The sequence below is a fragment of the Bombina bombina genome, chromosome 1 (genome assembly GCF_027579735.1).
Source record: "Bombina bombina isolate aBomBom1 chromosome 1, aBomBom1.pri, whole genome shotgun sequence".
Taxonomy (NCBI): Eukaryota; Metazoa; Chordata; class Amphibia; order Anura; family Bombinatoridae; genus Bombina; species Bombina bombina.
In genome coordinates, this window is record NC_069499.1 from 1,555,581,812 (window position 1) to 1,555,602,248 (window position 20,437).

Consider the following 20,437-nt stretch of genomic DNA (forward strand, 5'->3'; position numbering starts at 1 on the left):
TGGTTTAAATACAGGTCTGATTCTAGTCAAGGCCTGAACAAAAGAAGAGACACCGAAGGATTTGAGGTTGCCTGAAGAGAACGACAAGTTGTCATAAGCTTTGAGCGTCTCTGATCTGTTAGAAAGATCTTCATGGAAATTGAGTCGATAATTGTACCCAGAAACACTACTCTGTTACTGGCACCCAGAGAACTCTTGTCTACATTGATCTTCCATCAGTGAGTCCGAAGGAGACACTGAAGAGACTGCATGTGACATCTTGCCACATGAGAAGATGGAGCCTTAACCAAGATATAGTCCAGGTAAGGAGCCACCACTGTACCCTGAGATCTGGCTACCGCAATGAGAGCTCCTAATACCTTTTTTGAATATTCTGGGAGCAGTGGCTAAGTCGAACGGCAGAACTATGAATTGGAAATGTTGATCCAGAAAGGCAAAGCTCAGGAACTGAACGTGATCCTTGTGCATCGGAACGTGTAAATATGTGTCCTTTAGGTCGATATCATAAACTGACCCTCCTGGATCAGTAGGAGAATGGATCTGATAGTTTCCATCTTGAACAATGGTACTTTGAGGAATTTGTTGAGGCATTTTAAGGAGCAAGCAGCACATATATACGCCCCATCTGCTCAATAAAATAACCTCCATACCGGAGGTGCTCAAACATGTCCCCTGATCCTTTAGAACAATTAAGTATCACACTGTGATCTTCTAATACAAAGCCCTTTAAGGAAGCCCACTAGGCATTAATTCACATTTAGTAAAAAATAAGGACTTGCCCTCCTGGATTCGTGCTGCGTAGCAGTCACAGCACCTCAAAGTCTGACAGTGTACTTCCTATTCTGACAGGGACCTGAGAATAAGGGAAAGCAGTGTAAAACACGAACACTGGTTTCCCTCAGGGTGATAGCATTAAATTACTAGAAAGAGGTCAGAGATGGTTCCTTGCGACATCTAGTATCTTAAATTCACCACGACTCTCACTGAGAGGATTACATGGCTACTTAAATACCCCAGTCCTTTCTTAAAGGGAAAATACCCATTAATGGACTCTTTCTTCTATGCACCTCTGCCATCCTCCAATAGTGACGAAAGGCAAAGAATGACTGGGGGGAAGTGGGAGGGATATTTATAGCATTTGGCTGGGGTGTCTTTGCCTCCTCCTGGTGGCCAGGTGTTGATATTCCCAACAGTAAGGAATGACGTTTTGGGCTCTCCCTGCCTTTGGAAAGAAATGGGGTTTTTTTTGGGTGGGGGGTTAACAGTGCAATGTTTCAGGAAGTGAGCAGGATCTTAGACCAGGATGATTGAGGCGGTGAGTGACGGTTTAACTCTAGAGGGAGCAGCAGTATGGCATTAGAGAGAACTGATGGTCTGAAATGCGCCGCCTACCTACAAAGAAAATATAGCATTTAATAAATATATAAATAAAAAAAGAAAATTACCTATTCTTCTCCAGCCAATTGATAAATACCGTAAAAAACAAGCTGCTGTAATTTAACACTGGGTTGTCTGGCACCTTGTCTGTGCTTTCCCAGCGGTATTGGTTGTCATTCTGGGAATTATCTTGCTAAGATCAAGTAACATGTTGTTTATAGTTTAACAAACTAGGGAATCACAAATAGAATTTCTTATGACCTCGATTGACCTTCTGTAAATAAAATACTGCTCTTCATAATAGCTTGATATCGGAATGCAAGACTAGAACAATCTTCTCACTACTCTCATGTAAAACCAGGCCATTACTTGTGATTTCCAAAGCCTGTAAAATGTTTTCATGCTGTGGCTATCACTTCATTTTCTCTAGGTCAGGGACATGTCATGAGCAGAGAAACCTAGTTGACGTGTTTTGGTTCATTGCGAGTCAACCATAAGATTATCACTTGACTTGTAGAAATCTTCCTAGTTACAGCAATTTGAAAGTGCTGGGCTTCTGTTTGGTGATCTATCCTATTATATGTGTTACTTGCTAATCTCCCAACGTACGGCCATGTACTGGCAGTTTATGGTTTGTCCCTTTAAGTTATTTTTCTCAACTTTATTTATTTTAGAACATTTTTGCTGTGAAGAGACATGTTGTTTCTGCAGACACGAGTTCCCAATTACCAAGAGTATGTGATAACATTTTCTAGATAGAAAAAAAACGCCAAAAATAATTGAACGGAAGATCCCTCCTGTTTTGATACAGAAAATAATAGAATGGAACCCTCTTGGAGATACTGACAAGAATGGCATTGATTTACCAACCAAAGGCAAAACAAATTAAACATTACAGCCATGAATATATAACTTCATGCTACATAATAAAAACTAATCCTTATTTCAGGATAAAGAACACTTGGATCACAATGTATCTCTTGATCATTTCCTCAGAAAGCATTTTTTATTTAAAAAAAAATACTTTTTGAGTAAAAAACTGATTTTTAATTAAAACATTTTTTTTAAATCAATCCTGTGTAAATCTGATTTAAGAGATGCTTTTGAGCTGCTTCTCCATTGTTTTCCCAAAATTATTGGATTCTACAGCTGTTTTCTGAAGTTAACCCTGAACTTCCTTTTGGACTCCTCTGTGAAACCTCTGCCCCTGTGAGATGTGTTCAGACCACTGCATGGTTCTACTGGAGTTTTCACATCCTTATAAAATAAAGAGGCTTGATTTCCCCACAGTTCATCTTGAATGTTGCTTATTCAGATCAAATCTTAGCTGACGTCTACTCTCGGTTTATGGTAGAACTGGTCCTAGCAGTAAGTAAATGGTCCATAATGTAAAATTAGTACTTTTTGGTTGTCACTTGATGGGATGGTGAGTCTGAAGAGTTAGAAAGTCCATAGAGACTTTTGGACAAGGGCTGCAAAAGAGACTGAGGTATACAACAAATACATTTGTACTTCTAATCCTGATTTGCCTTCTTGGCATTCCTGCTCCATATAAAACAAGCCGGGGTGGTCTTTATTGCACATATGTGAGTAACTGTAGGATCAAAACAAAAAAAATAAGTGATAAGCTGGTGGTTTTAATTGGTGATATATAAGGGAAGACAAGATAGTTATAGAGGTATGACTGAAAAATATAAATCAGAAGAAAGAGTACTGGATGCTCCGGTAAAAAAGTAACAATTTTATTGAGTCTTCATAAAAACAGCATTAGCATGGAGAGACAGATAGACACGATTGCAGGCGCAGCACCAGGGCTTACGTGTTTCGGCTGTAAAGCCTTAATCATAGCATACAGGTGCTGGGCCTGACAGGTGCATTTAACACCTTAGGTTGATTCTTATTGGTTAAAAGGAAAGTTTAAAAGAAAAGCAACCCGCCCGCTTGAAAGTGTCATAATGAATATATAATACATAGAAAATAGCAATTCCTACAACTGAGAAATATACTGTGGATAAGTAAAGAAAAGAGAAACCATATTATACAAAAGTACAAATTGGGACTAGATAATAAATGCAGATGAAATATAATAAAATAAATTAAATAAAAACAGGACACCGGTTATATGGAAGATAAGAGGAAATGACAAATGCAATAAGGATGCTAAAAAGTATGCAATTAATTTTGAAAAATTGTTCTATACAGAATTTGTGTCAATACCTTATAAATATGAAAATGAAAAAAGAAAATAATTGTTGTAGAAATAGAGTACTACTGTTATGAACATTGTGCAAAGTGTAAAGTATAAACTATATTCACAAAATTAATGGTGAGATTCAAAAGGCTCACAATTTGTGTAAACTATACACATAATCTACATCTTAACTAGTTAAGTTGGTATCTGTATTAGGTGGTTTTTAAATCCACGAGCAGGAAGACTACCTGTGTGGAGGGGGAAACAACTTTGACCCAGGAGAGATAACAGAGGACTGGTGTTATTCCCAGTAATTTATTAGATCATACCTGGAGTTAAGTCCTTTGGGTATTCTGGTGTCAAGTTTAAACATCCAGAATGCCTCTCTCTTGGCAAGTAATTTACTAAGATTTCCACCTCTACTAGGCAGAACAACTTTTTCAATGATGCACCATCTCAATGAGCTAAGGTTGTTGCCATGTTTGCCATAGAAATGGAGTACCAAAGGTGTAGTGGCCTTTCCTATGTTGAAAGATGACAAATGTTCTCTAAGTCTTGAGTTCATGTCCCTAGAGGTAAGTCCTACATATTGCAGGTGACATTGAGTGCAGGAAATGAGATATATGACATTGCTGGCTGTGCAGTTGAGGCAAGTCTTGATGTCAAAAGTTTGGCCAGTGATATAAGATGTGAAATTGTTTGTGACCTGGACAAAGTCACAGGGTTTGCAACGTCTGCTGCCACACTTGTACATCCCGCAGTGTCTCAACCACGAGCTTTGGTTAGTCTCAATCTTTTTGAGTTCTGTAGGTGCTAGAATACCCCCTAGGGTACTACTTTTTCTATAGGAACATTTAAGCCCTTTCTCAACTGTAGTCACTAGTTTGTCATCGGCAGCAAGTAGAGCGAAGTGTTTTTTCACTATGCTGCATATTTTGTTGTACTGTGTACTGAATTGTGTGACAAAGTACACTCCTTGAGGAGATTTTGACCTGTCATACCTTGGTTTGTCTTGTAAGAGCGTCTTCCTATCTATGTGTTCAAGGGACCTTTTGGCCCTTATAACATCATGTGAAGGGTACCCTCTTTCGCGTAGTTAGAGAACATTTGTCATCTTTCAACATAGGAAAGGCCACTACACCTTTGGTACTCCATTTCTATGGCAAACATGGCAACAACCTTAGCTCATTGAGATGGTGCATCATTGAAAAAGTTGTTCTGCCTAGTAGAGGTGGAAATCTTAGTAAATTACTTGCCAAGAGAGAGGCATTCTGGATGTTTAAACTTGACACCAGAATACCCAAAGGACTTAACTCCAGGTATGATCTAATAAATTACTGGGAATAACACCAGTCCTCTGTTATCTCTCCTGGGTCAAAGTTGTTTCCCCCTCCACACAGGTAGTCTTCCTGCTCGTGGATTTAAAAACCACCTAATACAGATACCAACTTAACTAGTTAAGATGTAGATTATGTGTATAGTTTACACAAATTGTGAGCCTTTTGAATCTCACCATTAATTTTGTGAATATAGTTTATACTTTACACTTTGCACAATGTTCATAACAGTAGTACTCTATTTCTACAACAATTATTTTCTTTTTTCATTTTCATATTTATAAGGTATTGACACAAATTCTGTATAGAACAATTTTTCAAAATTAATTGCATACTTTTTAGCATCCTTATTGCATTTGTCATTTCCTCTTATCTTCCATATAACCGGTGTCCTGTTTTTATTTAATTTATCTTATTATATTTCATCTGCATTTATTATCTAGTCCCAATTTGTACTTTTGTATAATATGGTTTCTCTTTTCTTTACTTATCCACAGTATATTTCTCAGTTGTAGGAATTGCTATTTTCTATGTATTATATATTCATTATGACACTTTCAAGCGGGCGGGTTGCTTTTCTCCAACATAGGTGTGTCCGGTCCACGGCGTCATCCTTACTTGTGGGATATTCTCTTCCCCAACAGGAAATGGCAAAGAGCCCAGCAAAGCTGGTCACATGATCCCTCCTAGGCTCCGCCTACCCCAGTCATTCTCTTTGCCGTTGTACAGGCAACATCTCCACGGAGATGGCTTAGAGTTTTTTAGTGTTTAACTGTAGTTTTTCATTATTCAATCAAGAGTTTGTTATTTTCAAATAGTGCTGGTACGTACTATTTACTCAGAAACAGAAAAGAGATGAAGAATTCTGTTTGTATGAGGAAAATGATTTTAGCAACCGTAACTAAAATCCATGGCTGTTCCACACAGGACTGTTGAGAGCATTAACTTCAGTTGGGGGAACAGTTTGCAGTCCTTTGCTGCTTGAGGTATGACACATTCTAACAAGACGATGTAATGCTGGAAGCTGTCATTTTCCCTATGGGATCCGGTAAGCCATGTTTATTACGATTGTAAATAAGGGCTTCACAAGGGCTTATTTAGACTGTAGACATTTTTTGGGCTAAATCGATTGATATTAACACTTATTTAGCCTTGAGGAATCATTTATTCTGGGTATTTTGATATAATAATATCGGCAGGCACTGTTTTAGACACCGTATTCTTTAGGGGCTTTCCCAAAGCATAGGCAGAGTCTCATTTTCGCGCCGGTGTTGCGCACTTGTTTTTGAGAGGCATGGCATGCAGTCGCATGTGAGAGGAGCTCTGATACTTATAAAAGACTTCTGAAGGCATCATTTGGTATCGTATTCCCCTTGGGTTTGGTTGGGTCTCAGCAAAGCAGATACCAGGGACTGTAAAGGGGTTAAAGCTTAAAACGGCTCCGGTTCCGTTATTTTAAGGGTTAAAGCTTCCAAAATTGGTGTGCAATATTTTCAAGGCTTTAAGACACTGTGGTGAAAGTTTGGTGAATTTTGAACAATTCCTTCATGTTTTTTCGCAATTGCAGTAATAAAGTGTGTTCAGTTTAAAATTTAAAGTGACAGTAACGGTTTTATTTCAAAACGTTTTTTGTACTTTCTTATCAAGTTTATGCCTGTTTAACATGTCTGAACTACCAGATAGACTGTGTTCTGAATGTGGGGAAGCCAGAATTCCTATTCATTTAAATAAATGTGATTTATGTGATAATGACAATGATGCCCAAGATGATTCCTCAAGTGAGGGGAGTAAGCATGGTACTGCATCATTCCCTCCTTCGTCTACACGAGTCTTGCCCACTCAGGAGGCCCCTAGTACATCTAGCGCGCCAATACTCCTTACTATGCAACAATTAACGGCTGTAATGGATAATTCTGTCAAAAACATTTTAGCCAAAATGAACCCTTGTCAGCGTAAGCGTGGATGCTCTGTTTTAGTTACTGAAGAGCATGACGACGCTGATATTAATATCTCTGAAGGGCCCCTAACCCAATCTGAGGGGGCCAGGGAGGTTTTGTCTGAGGGAGAAATTACTGATTTAGGGAACATTTCTCAGCAGGCTGAATCTGATGTGATTACTTTTAAATTTAAATTGGAACATCTCCGCATTTTGCTTAAGGAGGTATTATCCACTCTGGATGATTGTGAAAATTTGGTCATCCCAGAGAAACTATGTAAAATGGACAAGTTCCTAGAGGTGCCGGGGCTCCCAGAAGCTTTTCCTATACCCAAGCGGGTGGCGGACATTGTTAATAAAGAATGGGAAAGGCCCGGTATTCCTTTCGTCCCTCCCCCCATATTTAAAAAATTGTTTCCTATGGTCGACCCCAGAAAGGACTTATGGCAGTCAGTCCCCAAGGTCGAGGGAGCGGTTTCTACTTTAAACAAACGCACCACTATTCCCATAGAGGATAGTTGTGCTTTCAAAGATCCTATGGATAAAAAATTAGAAGGTTTGCTTAAAAAGATGTTTGTTCAGCAGGGTTACCTTCTACAACCCATTTCATGCATTGTCCCTGTCACTACAGCCGCATATTTCTGGTTTGATGAACTGATTAAGGTGCTCGATAGTGACTCTCCTCCTTATGAGGAGATTATGGACAGAGTCAATGCTCTCAAATTGGCTAATTCTTTCACTCTAGACGCCTCTTTGCAATTGGCTAAGTTAGCGGCTAAGAATTCTGGGTTTGCTATTGTGGCGCGCAGAGCGCTTTGGTTGAAATCTTGGTCGGCTGATGCGTCTTCCAAGAACAAGCTACTAAACATTCCTTTCAAGGGGAAAACGCTGTTTGGTCCTGACTTGAAAGAGATTATCTCTGATATCACTGGGGGTAAGGGCCATGCCCTTCCTCAGGATCGGCCTTTCAAGGCAAAAAATAGACCTAATTTTCGTCCCTTTCGTAAAAACGGACCAGCCCAAGGTGCTACGTCCTCTAAGCAAGAAGGTAATACTTCTCAGGCCAAGCCAGCTTGGAGACCAATGCAAGGCTGGAACAAGGGAAAGCAGGCAAAGAAACCTGCCACTGCTACCAAGACAGCATGAAATATCGGCCCCCGATCCGGGACCGGATCTGGTGGGGGGCAGACTCTCTCTCTTCGCTCAGGCTTGGGCAAGAGATGTTCTGGATCCTTGGGCGCTAGAAATTGTCTCCCAGGGTTATCTTCTGGAATTCAAGGGACTTCCCCCAAGGGGAAGGTTCCACAGGTCTCAGTTGTCTTCAGACCACATAAAAAGACAGGCGTTCTTACATTGCGTAGAAGACCTGTTAAAAATGGGAGTGATTCATCCTGTTCCATTGAGAGAACAAGGGATGGGGTTCTACTCCAATCTGTTCATAGTTCCCAAAAAAGAGGGAACATTCAGACCAATCCTAGATCTCAAGATCTTAAACAAATTTCTCAAGGTCCCATCTTTCAAGATGGAAACCATTCGAACTATCCTTCCTTCCATCCAGGAAGGTCAATTCATGACCACGGTGGATTTAAAGGATGCGTATCTACATATTCCTATCCACAAGGAACATCATCGGTTCCTAAGGTTTGCATTCCTGGACAAACATTACCAGTTCGTGGCGCTTCCTTTCGGATTAGCCACTGCTCCAAGGATTTTCACAAAGGTACTAGGGTCCCTTCTAGCTGTGCTAAGACCAAGGGGCATTGCAGTAGTACCTTACCTGGACGACATTCTGATTCAAGCGTCGTCCCTCCCTCGAGCAAAGGCTCACACGGACATCGTCCTGGCCTTTCTCAGATCGCACGGCTGGAAAGTGAACGTGGAAAAGAGTTCTCTATCCCCGTCAACAAGGGTTCCCTTCTTGGGAACAATTATAGACTCCTCAGAAATGAGGATTTTTCTAACAGAGGCCAGAAAGACAAAGCTTCTGGACTCTTGTCGAATACTTCATTCCGTTCCTCTTCCTTCCGTAGCTCAGTGCATGGAAGTGATCGGGTTGATGGTAGCGGCAATGGACATAGTTCCTTTTGCGCGCATTCATCTAAGACCATTACAACTGTGCATGCTCAGTCAGTGGAATGGGGACTATACAGACTTGTCTCCAAAGATACAAGTAAATCAGAGGACCAGAGACTCACTCCGGTGGTGGCTGTCCCTGGACAACCTGTCACGAGGGATGACATTCCACAGACCAGAGTGGGTCATTGTCACGACCGACGCCAGTCTGATGGGCTGGGGCGCGGTCTGGGGATCCCTGAAAGCTCAGGGTCTTTGGTCTCGGGAAGAATCTCTTCTACCGATAAATATTCTGGAACTGAGAGCGATATTCAATGCTCTCAAGGCTTGGCCTCAGCTAGCGAGGACCAAGTTCATAAGGTTTCAATCAGACAACATGACGACTGTTGCGTACATCAACCATCAGGGGGGAACAAGGAGTTCCCTAGCGATGGAAGAAGTGACCAAGATTATTCTATGGGCGGAGTCTCACTCCTGCCACCTGTCTGCTATCCACATCCCGGGAGTGGAAAATTGGGAAGCGGATTTTCTGAGTCGTCAGACATTGCATCCGGGGGAGTGGGAACTCCATCCGGAAATCTTTGCCCAAGTCACTCAACTTTGGGGCATTCCAGACATGGATCTGATGGCCTCTCGTCAGAACTTCAAAGTTCCTTGCTACGGGTCCAGATCCAGGGATCCCAAGGCGGCTCTAGTGGATGCACTAGTAGCACCTTGGACCTTCAAACTAGCTTATGTGTTCCCGCCGTTTCCTCTCATCCCCAGGCTGGTAGCCAGGATCAATCAGGAGAGGGCGTCGGTGATCTTGATAGCTCCTGCGTGGCCACGCAGGACTTGGTATGCAGATCTGGTGAATATGTCATCGGCTCCACCTTGGAAGCTACCTTTGAGACGAGACCTTCTTGTTCAGGGTCCGTTCGAACATCCGAATCTGGTTTCACTCCAGCTGACTGCTTGGAGATTGAACGCTTGATTTTATCGAAGCGAGGTTTCTCAGATTCTGTTATCGATACTCTTGTTCAGGCCAGAAAGCCTGTAACTAGAAAGATTTACCACAAAATTTGGAAAAAATATATTTGTTGGTGTGAATCTAAAGGATTCCCTTGGGACAAGGTTAAGATTCCTAGGATTCTATCCTTCCTTCAAGAAGGATTGGAAAAAGGATTATCGGCAAGTTCCCTGAAGGGACAGATTTCTGCCTTGTCGGTGTTACTTCACAAAAAACTGGCAGCTGTGCCAGATGTTCAAGCCTTTGTTCAGGCTCTGGTTAGAATCAAGCCTGTTTACAAACCTTTGACTCCTCCTTGGAGTCTCAATTTAGTTCTTTCAGTTCTTCAGGGGGTTCCGTTTGAACCCTTACATTCCGTTGATATTAAGTTATTATCTTGGAAAGTTTTGTTTTTAGTTGCAATTTCTTCTGCTAGAAGAGTTTCAGAATTATCTGCTCTGCAGTGTTCTCCTCCTTATCTGTGTTCCATGCAGATAAGGTGGTTTTACGTACTAAACCTGGTTTTCTTCCAAAAGTTGTTTCTAACAAAAACATTAACCAGGAGATTATCGTACCTTCTCTGTGTCCGAAACCAGTTTCAAAGAAGGAACGCTTGTTGCACAATTTGGATGTTGTTCGCGCTCTAAAATTCTATTTAGATGCTACAAAGGATTTTAGACAAACATCTTCCCTGTTTGTTGTTTATTCAGGTAAAAGGAGAGGTCAAAAAGCAACTTCTACCTCTCTCTCTTTTTTTGGATTAAAAGCATCATCAGATTGGCTTACGAGACTGCCGGACGGCAGCCTCCCGAAAGAATCACGGCTCATTCCACTAGGGCTGTGGCTTCCACATGGGCCTTCAAGAACGAGGCTTCTGTTGATCAGATATGTAGGGCAGCGACTTGGTCTTCACTGCACACTTTTACCAAATTTTACAAGTTTGATACTTTTGCTTCTTCTGAGGCTATTTTTGGGAGAAAGGTTTTGCAAGCCGTGGTGCCTTCCATTTAGGTGACCTGATTTGCTCCCTCCCTTCATCCGTGTCCTAAAGCTTTGGTATTGGTTCCCACAAGTAAGGATGACGCCGTGGACCGGACACACCTATGTTGGAGAAAACAGAATTTATGTTTACCTGATAAATTTCTTTCACCAACGGTGTGTCCGGTCCACGGCCCGCCCTGGTTTTTTAATCAGGTCTGATAATTTATTTTCTTTAACTACAGTCACCACGGTACCATATGGTTTCTCCTATGCTATTATTCCTCCTTAACGTCGGTCGAATGACTGGGGTAGGCGGAGCCTAGGAGGGATCATGTGACCAGCTTTGCTGGGCTCTTTGCCATTTCCTGTTGGGGAAGAGAATATCCCACAAGTAAGGATGACGCCGTGGACCGGACACACCGTTGGAGAAAGAAATTTATCAGGTAAACATAAATTCTGTTTTCTTTTAAACTTTCCTTTTAACCAATAAGAATCAACCTAAGGTGTTAAATGCACCTGTCAGGCCCAGCACCTGTATGCTATGATTAAGGCTTTACAGCCTAAACGCGTAAGCCCTGGTGCTGCGCCTGCAATCGTGTCTATCTGTCTCTCCATGCTAATGCTGTTTTTATGAAGACTCAATAAAATTGTTACTTTTTTACCGGAGCATCCAGTACTCTTTCTTCTGATGTCCTTATCTCCAGGCCCACTGGTTTGCTGCCGCTTTTGAGCTCCTCCAGTCCCTCTTTGTAACTGCCCTACCCCCCAAGTTGCCGCTGTTGCAGACTGGATTTGCTGCATATCGGATCTCTTTATCCCTCCGACATATTCACACGGAGGTGGATACGGAGGTGGACGCTGACCGAGACGCTGCTCCTCGGAAATATACACAGACTTGGAACCAGCTACTGATCGCACAGCGACTTCATCACACACCGCTCAGCACGAGCCAACCGACAGATGTTCGTTTTCTGAGAGCTGAGGAACCACCAGTTTGAGGTGAGTCTGGCGTACAGATATGAAAAGCCAGTGTTCCCATTGTCTCCGACGAATCTGTAAATTTGAATAAGTGCTGAACCCTGCTTGTACTTAAGTGTGTATATCAAGTGACTATACTGACTCTCACTGTTTGGGGAATTTGGGCAAGTCTCAAAGCGCAACGACCATTGCTGTAAATAACATACACGCTAGTGTGGATCTCCTGACTGCTTTCCTTCTACTGCTCATATTGTGAAAAATATAAAGGCAGAGAAATGTGTGAGACATGGTAGGTAATACACGAGGATAGACAATATGCTAATATTGTAAAGGAAATGGGTAGAATAAAATATACTGCACATGTGCTACTGCTACAGCTGTTTGTTGTCTTTCCGAAGTAGCAGATTGGTTCATGTTTAACAAAGTTCATCTATAAATGGGGTGGGGATGATTAACCCCTTTGACCCTTTTGGCGCTTTAATGGCTAAGTAGCAACTATATTCAGTGCTTGCTCACTCATAACTTCTGCTTTTCACAATAGGGAGGCGCCAGTCCCCGTATCCAGGCATAGAACTGCCAAGTATGACCATAGTGATATTTCGCTGTGCTGTGTGTGTGTCTGCTGGGGGGCTCTGACGCGTCTCCTGCAGAGATGAACTAATTATTGCTGTGTAATTATTAACCCATCTGCTGTCACATCCCCTGATCCTGTGTGATACTGACTGCTGTGTTGTTTGCGAATGCTTAGTTTGTGATAACTTACAATGACTGCTATCAGGTCGGTCACTCTGACAATGTTGCGACACTATATAATGTAGAGTGACATAACACCGGTTCAGATGGTGCAGAGTTACATTACAATGTTGAGACACTATATAATGTAGAGTGACATAACACCGGTTCAGATGGTGCAGAGTTACATTACAATGTTGAGACACTATATAATGTAGAGTGACATAACACCGGTTCAGATGGTGCAGAGTTACATTACAATGTTGAGACACTATATAATGTAGAGTGACATAACAACACCGGTTCAGATGGTGCAGAGTTACATTACAATGTTGCAACATGACTATATGTTATCAGGATAGGCTCAGACAATACTTGGTTACAGTATAGTTTAGGGTGATGTCATGTAATACTATCAGGACAGGCTCATGCAGAGTTATATAATTCAGGGTCACAAATTATCAGGACTGGCTCAGACAGTGCTCAGTTACTGCATAATGTTGGGTGACATCATTTGAATATTATCAGGACTGCTTCAGACAGTCTATATCTGTAATGATAAACATTTATGTAACCTTAAAGGTCACACTGTTACATTTGTCCAATATGTAATAAAAAGGAAATATGTAACAGACCTGTTAATAAATGCAAATAATGTATTTCTAAACTACATGACTACTGATATCTGAGCTATACAGCTCAACTCACAATTGATAGACACAGTCTAGCTATTCAATAGCAATAAAGTATAAACTTTATGAGTATAGAATACTTTAAAGTGTATATGATTGTCAGGATATAACCTAACAACCATTTACTGAATAAAAATGTTTCATCTTAGTTTTGCTAATAGGTGGCAACATGTCTTTAATATCAACAATTTGTTTTTGTTTGTTTTTTTGTTTAGTTATTGAGGACCTTTTGTCGACAAATGTGTGCAATGTATTCCATGTAATTATTTTTTTTGTGATGGTGAAGAATGCATAGTTTAAATCAGTGTTCTTTAAACTACAGGTCGCAACACCATGTATTAGTGTATTGCATGAGAGAGTGCGTGCGTGTATATTGCATGAGAGTGTGTGTATATTGCATGAGAGTGTGTGTATATTGCATGAGAGTGTGTGTGTATTGCATGAGAGTGTGTGTGTATTGCATGAGTGTGTGTGTGTGTATTGCATATGAGAGTGTGTGTGTATATTGCATATGAGAGTGTGTGTGTATTGCATATGAGAGTGTGTGTGTATATTGCATATGAGAGTGTGTGTGTATTGCATGAGAGTGTGTGTGTGTATTGCATGAGTGTGTGTGTGTGTGTATTGCATATGAGAGTGTGTGTGTATATTGCATATGAGAGTGTGTGTGTGTATTGCATATGAGAGTGTGTGTGTGTATTGCATATGAGAGTGTGTGTGTATATTGCATATGAGAGTGTGTGTATATTGCATATGAGAGTGTGTGTGTATATTGCATATGAGAGTGTGTGTGTATATTGCATATGAGAGTGTGTGTGTATATTGCATATGAGAGTGTGTGTGTATATTGCATATGAGAGTGTGTGTGTGTGTGTATTGCATGAGAGTGTGTGTGTGTGTGTATTGCATGAGAGTGTGTGTGTGTATTGCATATGAGAGTGTGTGTGTGTATTGCATGAGAGTGTGTGTGTGTATTGCATATGAGAGTGTGTGTGTGTATTGCATATGAGAGTGTGTGTGTGTATTGCATATGAGAGTGTGTGTGTGTATTGCATATGAGAGTGTGTGTGTGTATTGCATATGAGAGTGTGTGTGTGTATTGCATATGAGAGTGTGTGTGTGTATTGCATATGAGAGTGTGTGTGTATATTGCATATGAGAGTGTATGTGTATATTGCATATGAGAGTGTGTGTGTATATTGCATATGAGAGTGTGTGTGTATATTGCATATGAGAGTGTGTGTGTATATTGCATATGAGAGTGTGTGTGTATATTGCATATGAGAGTGTGTGTGTGTGTGTTGCATGAGAGTGTGTGTGTGTGTATTGCGCATGAGAGTGTGTGTGTGTGTATTGCGCATGAGAGTGTGTGTGTGTGTATTGCGCATGAGAGTGTGTGTGTGTATTGCGCATGAGAGTGTGTGTGTGTATTGCATATGAGAGTGTGTGTGTGTATTGCATATGAGAGTGTGTGTGTGTATTGCATATGAGAGTGTGTGTGTATATTGCATATGAGAGTGTGTGTGTATATTGCATATGAGAGTGTGTGTGTATATTGCATATGAGAGTGTGTGTGTATATTGCATATGAGAGTGTGTGTGTGTGTGTGTGAATTGCATATGAGGGTGTGTGTGTGAATTGCATGAGAGAGTGTGTGAATTGCATGAGAGAGTGTGTGTGTTGCACGAGAGAGTGTGTGTGTTGCACGAGAGAGTGTGTGTGTATTGCACGAGAGAGTGTGTGTGTATTGCACGAGAGAGTGTGTGTGTATTGCACGAGAGAGTGTGTGTGTGTTGCACGAGAGAGTGTGTGTGTGTTGCACGAGAGAGTGTGTGTGTGTTGCACGAGAGAGTGTGTGTGTGTTGCACGAGAGAGTGTGTGTGTGTTGCACGAGAGAGTGTGTGTGTGTTGCACGAGAGAGTGTGTGTGTGTTGCACGAGAGAGTGTGTGTGTGTTGCACGAGAGAGTGTGTGTGTGTTGCACGAGAGAGTGTGTGTGTTGCACGAGAGAGTGTGTGTGTGTTGCACGAGAGAGTGTGTGTGTGTTGCACGAGAGAGTGTGTGTGTGTTGCACGAGAGAGTGTGTGTGTGTTGCACGAGAGAGTGTGTGTGTGTTGCACGAGAGAGTGTGTGTGTGTGTTGCACGAGAGAGTGTGTGTGTGTGTTGCACGAGAGAGTGTGTGTGTGTGTTGCACGAGAGAGTGTGTGTGTGTGTGTTGCACGAGAGAGTGTGTGTGTGTGTGTTGCACGAGAGAGTGTGTGTGTGTGTTGCACGAGAGAGTGTGTGTGTGTGTTGCACGAGAGAGTGTGTGTGTGTGTTGCACGAGAGAGTGTGTGTGTGTGTTGCACGAGAGAGTGTGTGTGTGTGTTGCACGAGAGAGTGTGTGTGTGTGTTGCACGAGAGAGTGTGTGTGTGTGTTGCACGAGAGAGTGTGTGTGTGTGTTGCACGAGAGAGTGTGTGTGTGTGTTGCACGAGAGAGTGTGTGTGTGTGTTGCACGAGAGAGTGTGCGTGTGTGTTGCACGAGAGTGTGTGCGTGTGTGTTGCACGAGAGTGTGTGCGTGTGTGTTGCACGAGAGTGTGTGCGTGTGTGTTGCACGAGAGAGTGTGTGTGTTGCACGAGAGAGTGTGTGTGTTGCACGAGAGAGTGTGTGTGTTGCACGAGAGAGTGTGCGTGTGTGTTGCACGAGAGTGTGCGTGTGTGTTGCACGAGAGTGTGCGTGTGTGTTGCACGAGAGTGTGCGTGTGTGTTGCACGAGAGAGTGTGCGTGTGCGCGCGCATTGCATGAGAGAGGATGTGTGTTGTTTGAGAGTGTGATGTGTGTGTCTGATATTACCTTTTACAACACTTTCAAGTTTGACTACAATCAGGAATAAATTCTGTACACATTTTAGTCACTTTGTCAAAAATTGCAGCTATCTTGTATATTACTTCAGAAATTTTCAGACCAAGCATAAAAATAGGTTTGCAAAGGTATGTGGTGGTATCATGGCACTGGGTCTTAAAAAAAAAGTTTGAAGAGCTCTGATTTAAATGTTCCTGTGGTTTCTTTACCTTTTAAGTATGTAAAATGCTTGTTTCTCTTGTTAAGTGTGTTCAGTCCACGGGTCATCCATTACTTATGGGATATATTCTCCTTCCCAACAGGAAGTTGCAAGAGGATCACCCAAGCAGAGCTGCTATATAGCTCCTCCCCTCACATGTCATATCCAGTCATTCTCTTGCAACCCTCAACAAAGAAGGAGGTCGCGAGAGGAGCTGGAGTTTTTACTTATCTATTCTTCAATCAAAAGTTTGTTATTTTAAATGGCACCAGAGTGTGCTGTTTTTCTATCTCAGGCAGTATTTGGAAGAAGAAACTGCCTGCGTTTTTTTTCTATGATCTTAGCAGGCGTAACTAAGATCCACTGGCTGTTCTCGACATTCTGAGGAGTGGGGTAACTTCAGAAACTGGGAATAGCATGCGGGGTCCTCCGCAAATGAGGTATGTGCAGTACTTTATTTTCTGGGAATGGAATTGACTAAGAGAATACTGCTGTTACCGTATGATGTAAGTACAGCCTTAAATGCAGTAGTGGCAACTGGTATCAGGCTGATAAATGTATGCGCAGTCGAGTTATTTTCTAGGGACTAGAATTTGACTGAGAAAATACTGTTAAAACTGAAATAATACTTAAGCCTTATCTGCAGTGGTAGCGACTGGTAGCAGGCTTAGTGATAACTTTGCATAACATTGGAAAATGTTGCTTTTTAATAAAACGTTTACTGGCATATTATTCGTTTTGTGAGGTACTTTGGTGATAAATCTCTTTGGGCATGATTTTTTTCCACATGGCTAACATATTTTTCTGCATTGAGACGCCAAGTACATCTAGGCCCTTACAAATCACTTTACATGATATGGCTAATGTTATGAAAGAAGTATTATATAATATGCCCGAATTAAGGGGCAAACGCGATAGCTCTGGGTTAAGGACAGAGCGCGCTGATGACACGAGAGCCATGTCTGATACTGCGTCACAATTTGCAGAACATGAGGACGGTGAGCTTCATTCTGTCGGTGACGGTTCTGATCCGGGGAGACCGGATTCAGAAATTTCAAAATTTAAATTTAAGCTTGAGAACCTCCGTGTGTTACTAGGGGAGGTATTAGCGGCTCTGAATGATTGCGACACGGTGGCAATTCCAGAGAAATTGTGTAGGTTGGATAGATACTATGCGGTACCGGTGTGTACTGACGTCTTTCCTATACCAAAAAGACTTACAGAAATTATTAGTAAGGAGTGGGATAGACCCGGTGTGCCTTTTTCCCCTCCCCCGATATTTAGAAAAATGTTCCCTATAGACGCCACCACACGAGACTTATGGCAGACGGTCCCTAAGGTGGAGGGAGCAGTTTCTACGTTAGCCAAGCGTACCACTATCCCGGTGGAGTATAGCTGTGCTTTCTCAGATCCAATGGATAAAAAATTAGAGGGTTATCTTAAGAAAATGTTTGTTCAACAGGGTTTTATATTGCAGCCTCTTGCATGCATTGCGCCTGTCACAGCTGCAGCGGCATTCTGGTTTGAGTCTCTGGAAGAGGCGATTCGCACAGAGCCATTGGATGAGGCTTTGAGCAAAGTTAGAACCCTTAAGCAAGCTAATGCGTTTGTTTCAGATGCCGTAGTACATCTAACCAAACTTACGGCTAAAAATTCCGGATTCGCCATACAGGCGCGCAGAGCGCTCTGGCTTAAATCCTGGTCAGCGGATGTAACTTCCAAGTCTAAGCTACTTAACATTCCTTTCAAAGGGCAGACCTTATTCGGGCCCGGCTTGAAGGAAATTATTGCTGACATTACGGGAGGTAAGGGCCACGCCCTTCCTCAGGACAGGGCCAAACCAAAGGCCAAACAGTCTAATTTTCGTGCCTTTCGTAACTTCAAGGCAGGAGCAGCATCGACTTCCTCCACTCCAAAACAGGAAGGAACTACTGCTCGTTAGACAGGGTTGGAAAGGCAACCAGTCATGGAACAAGGGCAAGCAGGCCAGAAAGCCTACTCCTGCCCCTAAGATAGCATGAAGACAGGGCCCCCTATCCGGAGACGGATTTAGTGGGGGGCAGACTTTCTCTCTTCGCCCAGGCTTGGGCAAGAGATGTGCAGGATCCCTGGACGTTAAGGATTATATCTCAGGGATACCTTCTGGATTTCAAAACCTCTCCTCCACAAGGGAGGTTCCATCTTTCGAGGTTATCAACAAACCTAGTAAAGAGAGAGGCATTTCTACAATGTGTACAAGACCTCTTAATCATGGGAGTGATCCACTCAGTTCCGCGATCGGAACAGGGACAAGGGTTTTACTCAAATCTATTTGTGGTTCCCAAAAAAGAGGGAACCTTCAGACCAATCTTGGATTTAAAGATCTTAAACAAATTCCTAAGGGTACCATCGTTCAAGATGGAAACCATTCGAACCATCCTACCCATGATCCAAGAGGGTCAATATATGACCACAGTGGACTTAAAGGATGCTTACCTTCATATACCGATTCACAAAGATCATTATCGGTACCTAAGGTTTGCCTTTCTAGACAGGCATTACCAGTTTGTGGCTCTTCCCTTCGGGTTAGCCACAGCCCCGAGAATTTTTACGAAGGTTCTGGGCTCACTTCTGGCGGTACTAAGACCACGAGGCATAGCGGTGGCTCCGTACCTAGACGACATTCTGATACAAGCGTCAAGTTTTCAGAATGCAAAGTCTCATACAGAGATAGTTCTAGCATTTCTGAGGTCGCATGGGTGGAAAGTGAACGTGGAAAAGAGTTCTCTGTTACCACTCACAAGGGTTCCTTTTCTAGGGACTCTTATAGATTCTGTAGAGATGAAGATTTACCTGACGGAGTCCAGGTTATCAAAGATTCTCAATGCTTGCCGTGTCCTTCATTCCGCTCCAAGCCCATCGGTAGCTCAGTGCATGGAGGTAATCGGCTTAATGGCCGCGGCAATGGACATAGTGCCATTTGCGCGCCTGCATCTCAGACCGCTGCAACTATGCATGCTCAGTCAATGGAACGGGGATTACTCAGATCTGTCCCCTTTGCTAAATCTGGACCAGGAGACCAGAGATTCTCTTCTCTGGTGGTTGTCACCGGTTCATCTGTCCAAAGGAATGACCTTTCGCAGACCAGATTGGACGATTGTAACAACGGATGCCAGCCTTCTAGGCTGGGGAGCAGTCTGGAATTCCCTGAAGGCTCCGGGATCGTGGACTCAGGAGGAGAAACTCCTTCCAATAAACATTCTAGAATTAAGAGCAATATTCAATGCTCTTCTAGCTTGGCCTCAGTTAGCAAAACTGAGGTTCATCAAATTTCAGTCGGACAATATCACGACTGTGGCTTACATCAATCATCAAGGGGGAACCAGGAGTTCCCTAGCGATGTTGGAAGTCTCGAAGATAATTCGCTGGGCAGAGTCTCACTCTTGCCACCTGTCAGCGGGAGGCGGATTTCCTAAGTCGCCAGACTTTTCATCCGGGAGAGTGGGAACTTCACCCGGAGGTATTTGCTCAACTGATTCGTCGTTGGGGCAAACCGGATCTGGATCTCATGGCATCTCGCCAGAACGCGAAGCTTCCTTGTTACGGATCCAAGTCCAGGGACCCGGGAGCGGTGCTGGTAGATGCATTAGCAGCCCCTTGGGTTTTCAACATAGCTTATGTGTTTCCACCATTTCCGTTGCTACCTCGACTGATTGCCAGGATCAAACAGGAGAGGGCATCGGTAATTCTGATAGCGCCTGCGTGGCCACGCAGGACCTGGTATGCAGACCTAGTGGACATGTCGTCCTGTCCACCATGGTCTCTTCCTCTGAGGCAGGACCTTCTAATTCAGGGTCCTTTCAACCATCCAAACCTAATTTCTCTGAGGCTGACTGCCTGGAAATTGAACGCTTGATTCTATCAAAGCGTGGGTTTTCGGATTCGGTCATTGATACATTAATACAGGCTCGGAAACCTGTGACCAGAAAAATTTACCATAAGATATGGCGTAAATATTTATATTGGTGCGAATCCAAGAGTTACTCATGGAGTAAGGTTAGGATTCCTAGGATATTGGCTTTTCTACAAGAGGGTTTAGAAAAGGGTTTATCCGCTAGTTCGCTAAAGG

General features: G+C 42.7%; 1 protein-coding gene across 5 annotated transcripts in view; it reads left to right on the plus strand.

Annotated features, from left to right (window-relative positions):
* PRPSAP1 (phosphoribosyl pyrophosphate synthetase associated protein 1) overlaps positions 1-20,437 on the plus strand; it is a 274,592-nt gene that overhangs the window by 209,109 nt on the left and 45,046 nt on the right. For 4 of the 5 annotated variants that reach the window (XM_053709311.1, XM_053709304.1, XM_053709322.1 and 1 more), the window contains exon 9: positions 12,403-12,441. The exons of the other annotated variant lie outside the window; for it this stretch is intronic. In XM_053709311.1, the coding sequence (XP_053565286.1) occupies positions 12,403-12,441 (39 nt within the window). The remainder of the gene's footprint in view (positions 1-12,402; positions 12,442-20,437) is intronic. 5 annotated transcript variants of the gene reach the window in all.